This window comes from Cibotium barometz, chromosome 22, assembly GCF_041138505.1.
Source record: "Cibotium barometz isolate CiBa-2024 chromosome 22, ASM4113850v1, whole genome shotgun sequence".
In the NCBI taxonomy this organism is placed as follows: domain Eukaryota; kingdom Viridiplantae; phylum Streptophyta; class Polypodiopsida; order Cyatheales; family Cibotiaceae; genus Cibotium; species Cibotium barometz.
This window is the reverse complement of record NC_141067.1, coordinates 14,674,115-14,690,628: the sequence shown is the minus strand read 5'-3', so window position 1 is coordinate 14,690,628 and position 16,514 is coordinate 14,674,115. Positions and strand designations below refer to the sequence as shown.

Here is a 16,514-nt window from a genome sequence, read left to right as displayed (position 1 = left end):
AAGCATACCAGCCGGGCTTCCAGATGGCTGTGAATCAGTGTTGCGATTCACAGCAGACATAGGAGATGACAGGGTGATGTTAACCTCTCCTCTCCATGCTGCATCACACCCCCTCTCTGCAGCTGTTGTTGCTCTTGCTTCCTAAGATCGCCAGGAAAAGTTTTAGAAAGAAAAAAATGTTTGACAAAAAGCTTCAGATTAGTTTTACTCCTTGCTGCACACCAAAAATGATTTCTCCTTTTTTTACCCTGGCCTCAACTTCCTCTGTATTTTCCCTCACAAAAGGATGCTCTAGTAGATGAGGCCACGTCAATCTGTTCTGCGACACCTGCACAAAAGAAAACAAATTGTGAGTTGATGGATAACTTGCCATGGCTCACTAAGAGCTCATCCATAGCTGATAGATATCAAAAGAGTGCACACCTTATTTAGAAGACCTTTAAGAAAGCTCTTGAAGTTTGGGCTCATACTGTCAGAATACTTGACAGGATCCTGTTGAGCCGAATTTCCATTAGCATGAGTCATTAGAAATCAGAACAAGTAAAAGACACAAACAAAAAACAAAATGGCTTTCTGTCAACAAACTGCCACTTACAGACATGACCCCTTGTGCTACCCGAATAATCGTTCACTATTCATTCTACTTTACAGGCAAATCCACCAAGGCACCACCATCAAGCCCGGCAGCACCCTTAATCATGCACAACTATGAAAGGCGCACACAATACTTCTCATTATCCCTAATCATCCCATTGTGAGGGGATTTTTGTGCCCAATGCAAAGATGATAAATAGGTATATCCTGTTGGAGGTGGCAATTCTCGTAGCTACTCTCAAGTTATCGCATGACTAGAAATTGTGCTGGATTATCCCATATGCAAGAGCATGGGAAGTCGAGGAGCCATATATAGGTTGTGGTGGCACCTTGTCATAGATATCTCCTCCAACCAGGTTTTTTGGGGGGAGAAATGGCTAGGAGATGGGAGCCCAGTCACCGACGTTGCTCACTGCCCTAGGGTGGTGTGTGTGTGACTGCTACGTGACTTTGACATGGTATTTGAGCTCGGCATGTGTGGTCCTGGACGGTCCTAACCTCTGTTTGATTGAGGTGCTCGAATTGAAGGATTGAGACTAATGAAGATGGAAATGGTGTGCTCCCCAAGGATGCATGGTGGACTTAATGTCCTCAATATGAAATATCATGTACTTGCAAGGAAGGCTACAATGTTGCATACTTTCTTCCGTCAACAGCAGCCATGGACTTGTATGTTAGCATCCATGTGTGTCAACATGAGGACTTGTGCTTATGGTCATTGGATTACGGATCATTGGGAGGTTGTGATTGGGAGATTTGTAGGGAGGTTGTGATTGGGAGATTTGTAGGGAGGATACCTAGTTGTCCTTTCTCTACTGCCCTCATACTTGATTGGAAACAAGTTCTCTCTAAGGTCAAATGGGCTCCTGATAATTGCTTGGAAACAAACTCGATGAGGAAAGAAAGTATTCATTGGAGTGCCATCTTTGACACTCCACTTGCTTTACAGGAACCTGTTCGGGCATACAATCTTATGAAATTGGGAATTAGGTACATACATGATGTGGTAGATGATCGGGGATATGTCTTATCCTTTCCCCGGGCCACTGCTACCTATGCATTGGGAATGCATCATAGGTTGATATGGAAGAAAATTGCTGATTTATTGCATCCCTTTTTACCTATTCCACCCGTGGCTGACACAGACAGGCTTATGGATTGGCAATTGCAGCCATCTACTACATGCATTCATCCTATTCCCCTTCCTGTCTTAACCTCCATCAAAGCCTACAGGCTTCTTCAGCCTGCCCCATGGATTCATCAACATGCTAATTCTCTGTGGCATATAAGGAAGCCCCTCTCATGGTGGCGGAAGAATCTCCGGATGTTGTGGAAGCGTAAAATGCCATTGAAACAAAGACTTTTTCTTTGCAGATGTTTGACAGGCACATTGTCAGTGGGGGTCATACTTGCTAAACGTCACATTGCACCTTCACCATTTATAAGATGTCAGGCTCCTTCAGAGACTGTTCTTTATCTGCTTTGGCACTGCCCTTGTTCCAGGATCCTCCTCAGGAGAATTTCAGATTTTCTTCGGCTCCGTTTCCCTAGTCACATATTTGGGAAACATTTCTGGCTTTTTGGCAGATATATGTGGTCCTTGTCCCAATACTCACTATTTCTCTCTTGGGTGAGATATTGGGCTCTTTGGACAATTTGGAGTGAGCATAATTTGGCATACTTGGGTCGGCAGAATCACCAGTCATATGAATCCTTCAGAGCCTCATTGCGGCAATCCTTATATGATGCCTGCCATGAGGGTGATATGGATGCTTCTTGTTTAGAGCTTTTCTTTTTATGTTTCTGACATTTGGGATACTCTCCGCTTCGGAGACTTCCCATCTTGTAAATTTATGAGCATATAAATATACTGCACTGGATATTACCCCAAAAAAAAAGTGTGTGTGTGTGTGTGTGTGTGTGTGTGTGTGTGTGTGTGTGTATGTATTGTCTATGATTTCATGCTATCTACCACCATTGATCACCAATGATGTAGATCATGGGGTAATGTCATGACTATTTGTCTACATGGACTTATCTTTGTCCCTATCCAAGAGGCACCCCTGCATTACTCACTCTAGCAGGAGGATTGCCCTTGAGGAGGGATTATCAGTCAAGGTCCATCTCTCTGTCTATCTACAATCAGCCAATCTCTCTGTCTATGTGTCTATCTTGTGTGATCTTACAGTCACATGTATCTGACACTCTGTCTATCAGTCTGTATGCCTCTTTTTTGTGGATTAGCTACCCACATTCTCTTGGCATTTTCTGTCTATGTCCCCATTTATCTTCTATCTGTCAGACTCTCTCATGTCTATCTGACAGTCTCTCTCTCTCTCTGGGACCACTCTACTGGTTGATTGTCTCTCTCTCTCTCTGTCTATGATCCACTCTTGTACCTACCCTTGTGGACCCATATGAGGATATCACTTGAGGAGGGGTGTCTCAGGATCTTTGTCTGTCATGTCTTATGTCTCGTCTCTCAGTCTATAGGTCTTTATGTCTGTCTTCTAGTCTTGTCTTTCTGTCTTCCTCCTAGTGTCCACTTAAGGAGGGTGTTGGAAATAAGTGCACACTAGGTGTACTATTTCTCTAGTCTACATTTGTCTAGTTTCAGTTTTGTCTTAAGTCTTGAGTGTGTGCCATGTGGTACCTCTACATTTATCCCATAAGCACTCTCGCTCATGGTCTTGTACTTGGCCCTATTTATTCAAGGGTCACATCAATGGAAAGTATCTCTCAGTTTTGCTTCATTCCTTTGCAGTCTTCTTCATGTTTTAGTTTGCTATGATACCATGCTAGATTTCTAACACTTCTGCCCATGTGGTCACACTGCCTCGGCGGATGCTGTCCCCAGGGTCATGGTTCTTGCCCGTGACATTGAGCTCTTTGAGGACTATGTTTTGCTTCCGGGCCCTTGTGGCCCATTTCTAACACTTCTGCCCAGTCCCCCTGGTGCGATTGATGGGAAGGCCTCCTCGGATCATGTACAGATAGATGATGTTTCTGGTCAGAGGGATGTGTCAGCTGATGCATCTTTGCAGAGAGATGATATCTCAGATCAAGATGATTTTGTTGACTCCTCTCTACTTGGAGGGGGCGATATGCAAGATGTTCAGCACGGTGGGGACCATGTATTGCACGATTTTCAGCATGATGCCATCGCCCTTGATGCCCTGCAGGGCGAACAGGTTTCTCGTACATATGCAGGTATTGTGCAGGGCCTCGGACAAGGGCATGTCAGTGGACTTTTCCCCATGTCCTCAGGCTGCACATCGTCTACTTAGATCAGGGGTCAAACCAATCGTCTCATGGAATGTTCAGGGCCTTGGAGGGCTTCCCACCCGTGGTATGAAGCGCCTTCTGAAGGACCAGCTTCACCCTGCTGTTACAGGAGGGTCTATGGATGTACTTTTGTTGCAGGAACACATACTGGATAGATCTCTGTGTGGCAAAACTGGTTAGATGCTTTCTGGCCACACCTTCTGGTCCTCGGCAGTTGGGACTAGAGGGGGTGTTTGCATTTCAGTGGCAACATCTATTATGCCTCATGTTATTAGGCACGGTGTTATCATCCCTACTAGAGCGCAGTGGATCTTGATCATGCATGAGGGTCAAAAATTGGGAATCTTGAATATCTATGCACCTAACGTGAGAGGTGAAAGGGTGGCCTTTTGGGACACCATTACAAATGTCATTCCCCAGGTTGATCATTGGATAGTGGGAGGAGATTTTAATATGGTTGAGCAACCTTCTGACAAGAAGGGTGGACGCGAAGGGGGTTTACACCCTTTGGAGTGAACCTCATGGGAGAGGTTCATGCTTTTCTTTTTTGGCAAGGATTGCCGGACTGAGGATGACTTCCAGAGAAGGCCAAATTCCTTATCTTTCTCTTGGCATAACCGCAGGAGCGGGGATGAGAGCATCTTTGCACGTCTGGACAGGTTTTATGTGGATGATTGGTCCTTGGACAGAGGAGGCACCATTGCTATTATGCGTGGCACCACCAAATCCGATCATTGCCCCGTCGTTTTGTGTCTCAGGGAGCCTAGAGCTCGCTCGGCCTCTCCCCGTGTCCGTATCCGTATCCCTGACTCTCTTTATCTAGATGCTGACATCTCCCTTGAGATCAGAGAGATATGGAGATCTTGTGACGATCCTGATCCTCGTCATAATATTGCGCTAGCTCTTGAGAGGACCAGCCATCATTATCATAGCATTGCCTTGTCCAAGAAGAAGGAGGCTCTGGACAAGGAGAGAGCTATTAGGCGTAGGATTGCTGCGCTTCAGAGAGGGAACATGAAAAGCATCCACAAGCCTCTTGGATTACAGACCTCTTGACCACAGTTAGAGCAGAGCTGCAGTTAGCCATGGACAGGAGGGCTGAGTTCGTGTTTCATGCGAACGACGCTTTTTGGACTCGAACAAGGCTTTTTGGACTCAGATGGGTGGCAAATGCAACAAAGTGTTTTTTTCAGCACACAGGCCTTCCCATAGCAAGGATTCTGTGAGGTACTTATAGGATTCACAAGGTGAGGTTCAGATTGAGCCTGATAAGGTGAGGGGTATCGCTTAATATTTTTATCGGTCTTTGTTGACTGCAAATGTTGCCTTCTCCTCAGAGAGATGTGGCATGCCTTCTCCTCAGAGGGGACTGACAGGAGCTTGGCCATTATGGTTAGGCAAGGAGTTGCTCGGCAATGTTGTCTTCAGGATTTGCCACTTTCACACTTTGTCCCTCCGGCACAAGAGGTTAGACAGCTCTTGGGAGATTATTGCTAGCATCTCAGCCTGGAATATCTCGAAGGCTAGATGCACCGAGGCCATTCAGGGTACTCTAGTTCTTGTTTCTCAGTGTCTTTGCAAGATTTGGAGTGATATTATTCACACCATTATGGCTACCTGGGCCAGAATCCAAGGATCTTGGAGGGCTGTGGAGAGGAAGCACGGCCAGTTTATGAGAGTGGAACATTGGTATCTTTTTCACATCCTCTCATTTGGTACCCTATTGGTAGCACAGGGCTCCAGCTTGGTTGAGATCTCCACCTTGCTTGGTGTGAAATCTCCATTTTGTAAAAAAATTTCATACTTAAGAGAAGTCTCCTTTCTGGAATTAAAAAATAGAGGGCAGGATGGGCTTCATCAAGAGATCCAGAGGTTGACTAAGCAGATTGAAAATCTACATCTTGCTATGCAAGTAATTCAAAACCAAGTAAGAAGACCTCAAGGGAAGAGGCAGCCAAGCAACAGGATGGATCATCTGCAGTGTTACAATTGTGGAGAGAGGGATCATATAGCACCTAAATGTCCTCAACCAAGAAGAGAGCTAGGAAGTATATACCATATTATTCAAAGACCAAAGGGGAATAGGGATGCTATCAATAGGGATGGAGTTAATGGGAATCAGGTGCCCAGGCAAGGAGAAGTGCAACCCCAAGGTCCTTTGGGTAATGTGAACATGATTGAAGCAGTTGTGGAAGAGGAAGGTGAGGCTGATGTTTTAACTAACAAGAGAGAAAATATGATGCATATTCTACAGGATCCTCAGATGACTTTGATGATGACATGGATTTCGATCAATGCTTGTTGGAGTTGGAGGTGGATGATGTAGCTAGTCATATGACTGAACAAGACGGTGAATAAGATATAGAGCCCAATGTACCAAAAGCTGAGCTGAATGATGTTTCTCCACACATTGATGATACCTTTCTTGATCTATTGATGTTACTTGCTGGGATGTGGTTGATGAGGATGTTGGTGCAAATGATGTTGAAGTACAAGATATAGAGCCCAATGTACCAAAAGCTGAGCTGAATGATCTTTCTCCATGCATTGATGATACCTTTCTTGATACTATTGATGTTACTTGCTTGGATGTGGTTAATGAGGATGTTGGTGCAGATGATGTTGAGCCTTTAGATATGTAATATGTGGATATCCAGCTAGGTGGTTGCGATGTGCTTAGCCAAGGTTGTTGCTTACAAAATGCAGAGTATTTGAAGAAGATCCAAAGCTTGATTGATGTGAAGAGTAGATGTGATGATTTTCATGCAAATTCTACTTTGCAAGAAGAGAAGTGCTTTAAGGAAACTTGTGGCTTTATGCTAGATGAGGTTGTTACTGGAAACATCCATGAAGATGGGCTTGATGATTTGGGTGACCAAGTATAAGTGGCATGTATGCCTTGGAGCTTAGGGAGTTGTGGTTGCAACCTTGCAGGTAAGGAAGAGGAGGCTTGTCTTAGGGACATTGATGCTAAGATCTCTCATCTTTGAGAGAACTGGCACTAAGGGTGGTCTGGATGAAAAGATCTTCGATGATGGTAGGGATGTTTTTGGGAAAGGGGAAATTGCTTTACCGGTGAAGGTTACAAAGGGACACGCTGAAGTCATATATTCAGAAGAGTTATGGGCTTTAGGACCTGTATGGGATGAAGGCCTAGTGGAGATACACAGAGTTGAAAGGGATTCTGAGTCATATGATGAGATCTCTATAATGAAATCATGTGTACATAAGCAAATGGTGTTGCCGGTGAACGGTTCCGCGATGATCAGAGACCTTGGCAGAGTCCTAAGATGGTATGAAAGAGAAGAGGATGAATGGCATTTCAAGATGTCTACGAGCAGAGGGACTGGAAGGGAATCAATAGAATGTATGCTTGGATGGTGCAACCTTTTAATAGAGGCACAACATTGATGCAGTTTGTAGGCCGCTTTTTACAGGTGTTTGATCCAGGTGGGAGGGTAAATTCAGCTGAATGGCTATGGACAGTGATATTGTACACTTTTGATCCAGGCAGATGTTGGGTTGTACAGGAGCAGAGGAGACACATTGAAACACTTGAAAGAGTTTTTTTTTTTTCAGAAAGAGACTTCTATTAAGTATGAGAAAAACATACAACAATCACAGCTATAAGCCGGAAAAGAATAGAAACACCCCAATATGTAAGGTGATTTCAACCACTGAGGAGCATCATGATGCCATGTAAGACCTGTGGTACTAGAGGAAAAGAAGATGCCATGGTCCCATTCCCGCGCCTGCGCAGAACGAGAGGGCCCCTGAATGCGAGCCCAAGTAGACATAAGAGTGTTCATGATATCACCCCATATAGTATTAATGCACTGAGACCCAAAAATCTGGACACCCTCAATAGCCTCCGTGCATCTAGCTCTCCAAATCTGCCATGCTGTAATGCTGGCAATAATCTCCCAACTCGTTTCAATCCTCTGTCTAGGGGGTGTATAATGAGAGTGAGGAACATCTTGCAATAAACCATGCTAGGCAATACCTCTACGAATGAAAAAAGTAGAATCTGTACCACTGCCCTCATAAAAAAGCTGCGGACCGGACTAGGAGAGCCAAGCAACTGCCCCCCAAGTCACATGCATGGCTCGGCCACTCAATTTGCCCATAAGTTGAGCTACAGGATCCCAAATCTGCTGTGCAATGCTGCACCTCCATAGACAATGTTGTACGGACTCAGAATCTGCCGCACATCTAGGACAGGAAGGTGCTACACCGAAAACTGATCTCCACTGATTGGTGGGGAGACCACCATGTAAAAATAACCAAAAGAAATGAGAGATCTGGCTCCTTCTGAATGAGTGCCAAAGTCTATGCCAATATCTGCGCTATATCACTGGAGAAATATCATAGCTCTCCCAATGAGGCCTCAGAGTAGGGATCCTAAGCATCTGTCGAGTGAGGAGAAGCCTGGCATTCCGAACAGTGAAACTGAAAAAAGGAAGACTTTTCAAAGGATCGAAGGCATCAATCCACTCTCACTCTCCTAGATCCCACTGAAGATATCTGATAGGACTGCAACCATATAGCCACAAACACCAAGAGCCATGAGTCACTATCTCAGGAGAAGGGTCAATAAACCAGTGCTTCCCCGAGCGACCAACAATCCTCACTGGACTAAGCCTAGTATTTGGGATGATCTCCTCCATACTACATCTCCTCAATCTCCCACCAGGCATGATAGAATAAATGAGGCAATCTGTATCCTCCTAGCCCGGGAGAGCAATGACCTGCAGAGGTATGCCTATCCTCGAAAAAACTCCCAGCCAACTCACATGATAGTCTCCGTGAAAGGTCCCAGAAAGCCACTCATGCGGAATAGCTGCATCAATCTCATCAATACGAATGCGAGAGCCCCTAAGATGCTGAGTGGATGCAACTCTCTGATCCTCCGGAAGACTCTTAAAGGTCTTCCAAGCAAGAACTGTGTATGTGCATCTCTCCCATCCTGACCATTGCATATAACGAGATGCACCAAGTGGCCAACCAGCCTCATCCCTAATGAACTCGTTCCACATAATAGGCTGTCGGTCAACCTTGTCCAAAGACCTAGCAAGCCTTTGTCGCAAAAAATATATCATGCTTCTCCATGCTCTAACAATGGCTGCAATAAGAGGGGAAGATGGTGCCCTAATATCAGCCTCTGTGAACAAAAAACGTGTGCTGGGCATCCAGTCTCTCCCGACCCTGGGTGTACATCTGGAAATCTAAGACAAGAAAAAATCCTTCCAAGGCTCAGTGCCTGGTAGGAAACCTCTGACCACAAGTTTGCAAAGCAACGCCTTGCACTGAACATCCGGATCGATAATATTCACGTCTCCCTCTCTTTTGGGCTGAATAACTGTGAGCCAAGCTACCCTGGCACGAGTGTCTGAGGTGCCATCCAAGCCTGACCAGAGAAAATTGTGGATCAATCTCTGCAATATTCCAATGCACACACGAGAGAAGCACCAACAAGAGGCAATAAACCAAGCTAAGGCAAGCAAAACCTGATTAGCCACCAAAGCTCTGGAGGCTAAATCTAATCTCTTGGAGCTCCAATGGAGGAGCTTCTTCCGGATACTCACAAGTACCGGAGCAAACTGCTGTGCAGGAGAAATATCAATCCCAACTTGGTATCCCAAATATCTAGCAGTGCATCCTCTGCTGATCCAAGTAAAACCAAGCTCTGCACCCCAATCAACTCTCGATGAATCACTAACCCAAAAACCAACAGATTTGTGCCAATTAATGAGTGCCCCTGCTGCCAAATAGAACTCCTCTAGTGCTACCCGGAAGGGAACATAAGCATATATGAGAAGCCTCCAAAAACAGGACTGTGTCATCAGCTAACTCAGAGTCAACCAACTCCTCATGACTACGAAGAGGCAACCTCAATCCTGAAATACCAACAGTGGAGCAGAGAAAGATGCTCATGGCCTCTGCAACTATGATATATAATGAAGGGGCTAATGGGCAGCCCTGTCGTACTGAGCGAGAAATCTGAAACCGCTCTCCTCTATCACCGCAAGCAAGAACTCTACTGTGGGCATCACGATACATGCATGAAACTCCCTTGATCCATCTCTGAGAGAAGCCCACATGACTAAGAGTACCCTCAAGGAAGTCCCAATCCACTCTATCATAGGCCTTCTCAAAATCCAAGAGCAGAATAGCTAAGGGCTGATTGCTCGCTTTAGCCCATTCGACCGCCTCCCAAAACGAGAAAATGTTATCAAAGATGCTCCTGCCATGTAAGAATCCATTCTGGGTATCATGAATAACATCCTGCAAAATTGGCTGCATCCTGATGCTCACTGCCTTAGCAAGAATCTTATAGGCAGTCCCAAGTAAGGTGATAGGTCTCCACTGGCCAATCAATGTCTTATCCCCGCTCTTAGGAATAAGATAAATAAGCCCCTCGGTGAGAGAAGAAGGCATAGAACCTCTGTCCCACATCTCCATGAGGTAAGGCATGAAGAGCATGACTGAACTCCTGCATAGAAAAAGGGGCATCCAGAGCGGCACACATCTCCTGATGAGTGATCAAATGTGGCAATGCATTCCAAACCTTCCTCTATGCCCTGTGTCTCAAATCAGAATGCGGATCAGCACTAAGAAGCTGGCAATAGAAATCAGTGGCAATCTGTCTAACCATAAGAGGATCTGAGTGAAGAGTGCCATGTGAATCTTGCAACTGCCTGACACTATCTCTGGCATGAGATGGGCCGTGAGAAGCAAAGAAATGTTTGTTACATCTACCACCCATCTGTGTCCAAAAGGATTCCTGGGCATGGAAACGGTACTCCGCGCGGTGCTCAAGAGAGTGATGAAGTTTTGCTCTAACAATACATAAAGAATCTGAAACCCATTGAGCATGAGGATGTTTCTCGTGCTCTTTCTGCAAGGCAGCCAATCTACGTCTAATAGCCCTTTCTAAGTCCGAGGCCTCTTGCCTCTTAGACAGGGCACATGTGTGATAAAAGTCACTAATATCACAGAGAGCAGAGGCCAGGCTTTGAGAGGCCTATAAGAAGTCATGAGATCTCGAAATATCAAGCATACGACGCGATAGCTCTGCATCTGAAAACAAATGATCAGGGATTCGTACATGGGGTATGATGATCCATGGCAATTCGGATCTCTAATACATAAAACCACTAGCACTTGAAAGAGTTTCACCATGGGGTTGGGGAAAAATGTGAAGGGATTTTTGTGCCCAATGCAAAGATGATAAATAGGTATATCCCATGTACGTATGATAGCTTAGGGTGAGCCTTTGTTGACAAGGATAGTCACCATTGTAAGAAATCAAATGGCCAAGACATGTAGATAGGCCATTCACCTACCAAAAAGAGACGTTATTCATGGAGAGACGCATTGAGACCCAAAAGAACACAGGCGACAAGAAAAGAAAGAGGATGGCGAGCTCTAAGAAATCGAGTGGCAGCTTCTTCTAGGAACGAAGGAAAAAAAGTCTTTTTGTGGAATGAGAAAGGAGAATGAGAAGGGGTCTTTTTGCTGGAGGTTGCAAGAAGGACCAAGTCGGAAAAAAAGAGATCGCGTAGGCGAAAGGAGAGACTCGGAGCAAAGAAGAACTCTGAGGAAGAAGCTGTCAGTGCAGTGTGAGCAGGTTTGAGGTGGACCAGAGCAGAGGGAGTGCCTGAGAATCTGAGAGTTTACTGTAGGTTGCAGAGGCAAGCCCAATAACTCTGATTGCATCTCTGTTGGAACTTGGTACAACCCAAGACTTGTCTCAACTGTAGATTGCTATTTGAAGAAGAAGAGAAGCTATCACACAGCCGCTTTCAAAAATTCCAAAAATCACAGAGGAAGCACGTGGGAATGCCCTGTGTCTACTAATGTATTGCTCCCAATGTTGGCATATTATGAACCTCTAGCATCTGAATCTTGTGGCCAAGACAGACTGTGTACTCAAAGAAGGGGATGTCGGGGGAAAAGGGATGGTGCCACTGCCATTCACCAGGATCCTAATGTAGACACATCAATAGTCGGCCCTTCCGTAACCATAATCTCCAAGCTCTCTCTCTCTCTCGCCACTTTGGCGGGAGGAGTGTCGACATGCCATTTGTGGTCATGAAACCCAATCACTCTCACCCTCTAAAGCTTCTCGCTAACTGAGATACATACTCCACCAATGGGCGGAAGGCAGGTGACCAAAAAGGGTGGCTCTTGCCTTGAAAAATCTTCTCGCTAACTGAGAAACAACCCAATGGGTGGAAGGCGGGTGACCAAAAAGGGTGGCTCTTGCCTTGAAAAATCTTCTCACATTCGCGGATACAACCAACTAACAAGTGATGCTCCTAGAGAAAGATAATGTTGATAGAGCCTCCCACTAAGGCTCTCTGCAACTCCACGCAAAGGACTCCCTGCCTAAAGCGACAATACAGGCCACCCAATCCCTGGATGTTCCAAGAGACCATCCGCATCAAAGGGGGTCTAGTGGGGTGAGATCTGTCAGAGCTGCCTTCCACCCTATGGGACTTGGGTGAGGGTTTGGACTGTGAGTAGTCACAGTCTGTCATAGTGCGTAGACATCCAACGTGTTCCCCGATCATGTGCTCCATGTGGGCCCACTCTACTCTGGCCCAACTATATGCATATACTCGGCTCCAACTATCACAGTAGAAGTATCTGTAGGAGGGGGGGAGGGGGACCACCAATGATTCATGAAGGCAAACAAAGAGATCACCTCCAAACTGGAGCACTCAATGAGCTTGCCATCCTCCATCCTGTGGCTTGATCCTCCAAGCTCCATGAGGGCCAAGGACCAAAAAGTGAATGACAATGTATGATGAGAGAGCTCTTCACCTGTCCATGAATAGTGGTGGGGTGGGGAGAGGGCGCTCTCATTGGGTAAGAAGCAACCATCATCGCTACAGGCTCCAAGAAGTGAAGGATCAATCTCCAAACGAAACCCAAATGGCAGCTCCTCCCAAGGTCTCCCAGGGTTAGGGGTTGTTTTGGCAGTCGGCGCGAGCTCTGGAGAGAGGCTTTGTGTGGGGGGGGCGGGGGTGTTGGAAATAAGTGCACACTAGGTGTACTATTTCTTTAGTCTAGTTTCAGTTGAGTCTTTATGTCTTGAGTCTAGTGCCATGTGGCACCTCTACATTTATCCCATAAGTCAGTCTACTCAATCTTGTACTTCTCAACTATATATTGTGGGTGTCACATCAATGAAAGCATCAATCTTGTGTCTTGTCTACACTCATCTCAAGGTAACTCTTTGTCTTTCATTTGTTTTTGTTTCATTTCTAGTTTTGCTCTTGCTTTCATATTTTCTACATGGTATCAGAGCCAGCCTTTCCTAGTTCATTTCCAGCTTGATGCTGCCCTGATTCTCTTCTACCTTGCCTCGTCGCTCGTTATCATCTCCATCGTGCTCAAGTTCTGGCCGCCTATTTCCTGCCCCAAATCTGCGCCATTCCACTCAGGAATCTGCCCGCCATTTGCTGCTCATCACAACTCCGACATACAGTCTGCTTCTTGAGCATGGATCACTTTGGATACCCTTTTTGGACCTCGTTCTAAAAACTCTAAGATTGCACTTATGATCTCATTCTTTGATCTATATATGCAGGAGGGAGCTACTATAGCCTCTCATGTCAATTATTTTCGCAGTCTTATGGTTCAGCTTGCTTCAGTGAAGTCCCCCATCTCCGAAGATATTGCTATTGCTGTGCTTCTCAAAAGCTTACCTGAAACCTATGCTACTCTTGTCACTACCTTCAAGTATCACAATAATCCTACTCTTGAAGGTATCATCAATGCTCTCCAAGAGGAGGAAAGAACAAAACAACAAAAGGTAACTGACACTGCTTTTTTAGCAAAGAAAGGAGGTTCTAAGGTAAGAAAGCCTTGCACCCATTGTGGGAAAACTAATCATATGGAGAAGGATTGCTTCAAGGCTCATCCATGCACCATTTGTGGCCGTGATAATCACCGGGAGAAGGACTGCTACTCTAAAACCTCTACATCAGCCCCTGCATCTACCTCAGCCCATGTTGCTGCAGCATCTACATCAGCAGATCTTGCTGTTCATTCCTCACATGATGAGGAATGGGCTTTCTGATTACTTCACCTTTCTTGTCTACCACTTTTGACCACCGATGATGTAGGTCAAGGGGTTCTAGTGTCTTACTCATTATGCTTTTTGACCTCTCTCTTGTCCCTACCAAGAGGCAGAGATTGCCCTTGAGGAGGGGATGTCTTCAAGGTCCATCTGTTTGTCTACAGTCAGTCTTCTGTCTATCTAGTCTTGTCTGTCTGTGTATCTGTTGTCTATCTGTCTGTCTATCAATCTGACTGTGTCTTGTTTTAGATCCATCTTGTCCCTATCCTTGTGGACCCATATGAGGATATCACTTGAGGAGGGGTGTCTCAGGATCTTTTGTCTCTCATGTTCTATCAGTCTTTATGTCTGTCTTCTAGTCTTGTCCTTTTGTCTTCCTCCTAGTGTCCACTTAAGGAGGGTGTTGGAAATAAGTGCACACTAGGTGTACTATTTCTCTAGTCTAGTTTCAGTTGAGTCTTTATGTCTTGAGTCTAGTGCCATGTGGCACCTCTACATTTATCCCATAAGTCAGTCTACTCAATCTTGTACTTCTCACCTATATATTGTGGGTGTCACATCAATGAAAGCATCAATCTTGTGTCTTGTCTACACTCATCTCAAGGTAACTCTTTGTCTTTCATTTGTTTTTGTTTCATTTCTAGTTTTGCTCTTGCTTTCATATTTTCTACAGGGGGGACATCCTATGGAGAGGAGTAAGACGGCATTTGCTCTTGATCCTAAGAGGGCACCTATTTGCTGGGTGATCAGATCCTCTTTGGGGGGAGAGGTGGTTCTCGAAATTTGGGAATACTAGTACCTAACCACTCCGCAGAACCGGTCTCCAGGCTGAACCTGACGCTAGGACTTTCTCGGAGGCCGGTGGGGCCTCCACTCTAGACCGGCTCTTGAGATAAATGCTTGAAACAGTTCTCTGACACGATCTTTTCCACATGTGTCCCGCTGGACTGTCTCGCTCAGTTTTAGCCCATCCTCGTCCTTGTGGGTAGGGTGCTAGGGCTCTGTCTCGCAAGAGGGGGGGAGGTGGCACTGGGACGCTCGGTCCGCTCTATCCACTCTGTGGTGAGAAGCAGCTAGACTGGTGTGCAGAGCTCGCCTAGACTGGCGATGAGGGCAAGCTGTGGGGCGAGGTGACCTATTTGACAGCAAATGAAGCACTAGCCAAGAAGGCCTGAGTACTCCACCCGCCGCTGAAGGATGGGATCCTCCCGGAGCGCAAGCTCTGAGACAAGGTGACCCATTTGATGGCAAGCACTGGCCAGGAAGGCCTACCTGCAGAGCTGAAGGATGGGATCCCCCCGGAGGCATCAAAGGGCGATGAGATGCAGACCACGTACAGCCTCTGGTGAGGAAATGTTGATGCAAAGTGAAGGGATCCCAGCCACACGCACCAACATGGAGACAGTTGTCGCTAGGTATTCCAACACTTGCCTTATCGTTCTTCCAATGACAGGGAGAAGGGAAAGGTACTCTTTCCTAAGGCCAGGAAAACAAACTGTGACCGAGAATCCGGATGCTCCAGCAAGAGGGTTGGAGGCAGGATCAAAGCCCTACTACCAACGTGAGGCCGTACGCAACTCAACCGGGCTCCGCCGCTGAAGCATGTGGTCCAAAGTTGTGGCATCAAACTCCACCTAATAGTAGCCATGCCCGGGGTATGAATATCTATGATCTTGCCCAGCTCACCAAGGAGGTTGGTGTGGAGCAAGTCGTGAAGGTGGCTGCGCACTAGGTGGCTACCCACAATCTTGCATACACTAGTGTTGAGGCTTCGAGGGAGGCTATTGTTAATGCTAGGAGCTGGTCCCTGGAGGTCCACTTTTGAGAAAAGGCAGGGGGCAGTGGCAGCAGCTTTGGTCGAGGAAGACGGAACGGTTGCCATGGAGTCCTCCTTAAGGGGTGAAGACCAAAGGAAGTTGATACTTGCCGAAAGTACAACCACCTGAGCGCAAAAAACATCCTGAGAAGGAAGCAGAAGAAGAGGGGATGACAGACGGGTAAGAAAAAGGGGGCAGCAAATGGGTGGAGGGTGAAAGGAGGAAGAAGGCAACAGAAGAAGGGGGCGGAGATTAACACACAAGGCAGAAAAGGGGAAGGGATCCCAGCAGGGAGAGGAGGGGGCAGATGGATGCGCGAATAGGGAGGGAGTGAGGGGAGGGCACGACGAGGATGGAAAGGTGAGGCGAGGTGAGTACAGGAGGATGGGAGGAGGCGCCGAAGAGGCGGAGAGGAAGGGGGGCAACAGGAGGGAAGCGATGGTGGAGACAGAGGCGAGTAGGAGGAGAGATCGCACAGGAGGCAGAGGTGGAGGCAGATGGGCATACTGCTGGGGCGAACAGGAAACGGGGGCTCGAGGGTGCACAAGAGCACAGACGGGCAGCTACAGGCTAGCTCAGAGGGGAGAACTCCAGCTCTAAAAAGTTTTACAAAGGAAGTTGCTCGTAATCTTGTTTACCTTCACCCCATCCACATTTAACAAATAATTATCAACCTCTTAATAGGCAAATGTTTTTGGACGACATATTGGTTTTTCAGCTACCACAGA

At 46.4% G+C, this 16,514-nt stretch overlaps 1 protein-coding gene across 4 annotated transcripts in view; it reads right to left on the bottom strand.

Moving 5' to 3' along the window:
• The window catches only part of FU (kinase family with ARM repeat domain-containing protein), a 115,592-nt gene that overhangs the window by 70,253 nt on the left and 28,825 nt on the right, over window positions 1-16,514 (bottom strand). For all 4 annotated transcript variants that reach the window (XM_086816455.1, XM_086816451.1, XM_086816454.1 and 1 more), the window contains exons 10-12: window positions 424-492; window positions 248-328; window positions 9-141 (exon numbers count right to left, since the gene is read on the bottom strand). In XM_086816455.1, the coding sequence (XP_086672581.1) occupies window positions 9-141; window positions 248-328; window positions 424-492 (283 nt within the window). The remainder of the gene's footprint in view (window positions 1-8; window positions 142-247; window positions 329-423; window positions 493-16,514) is intronic.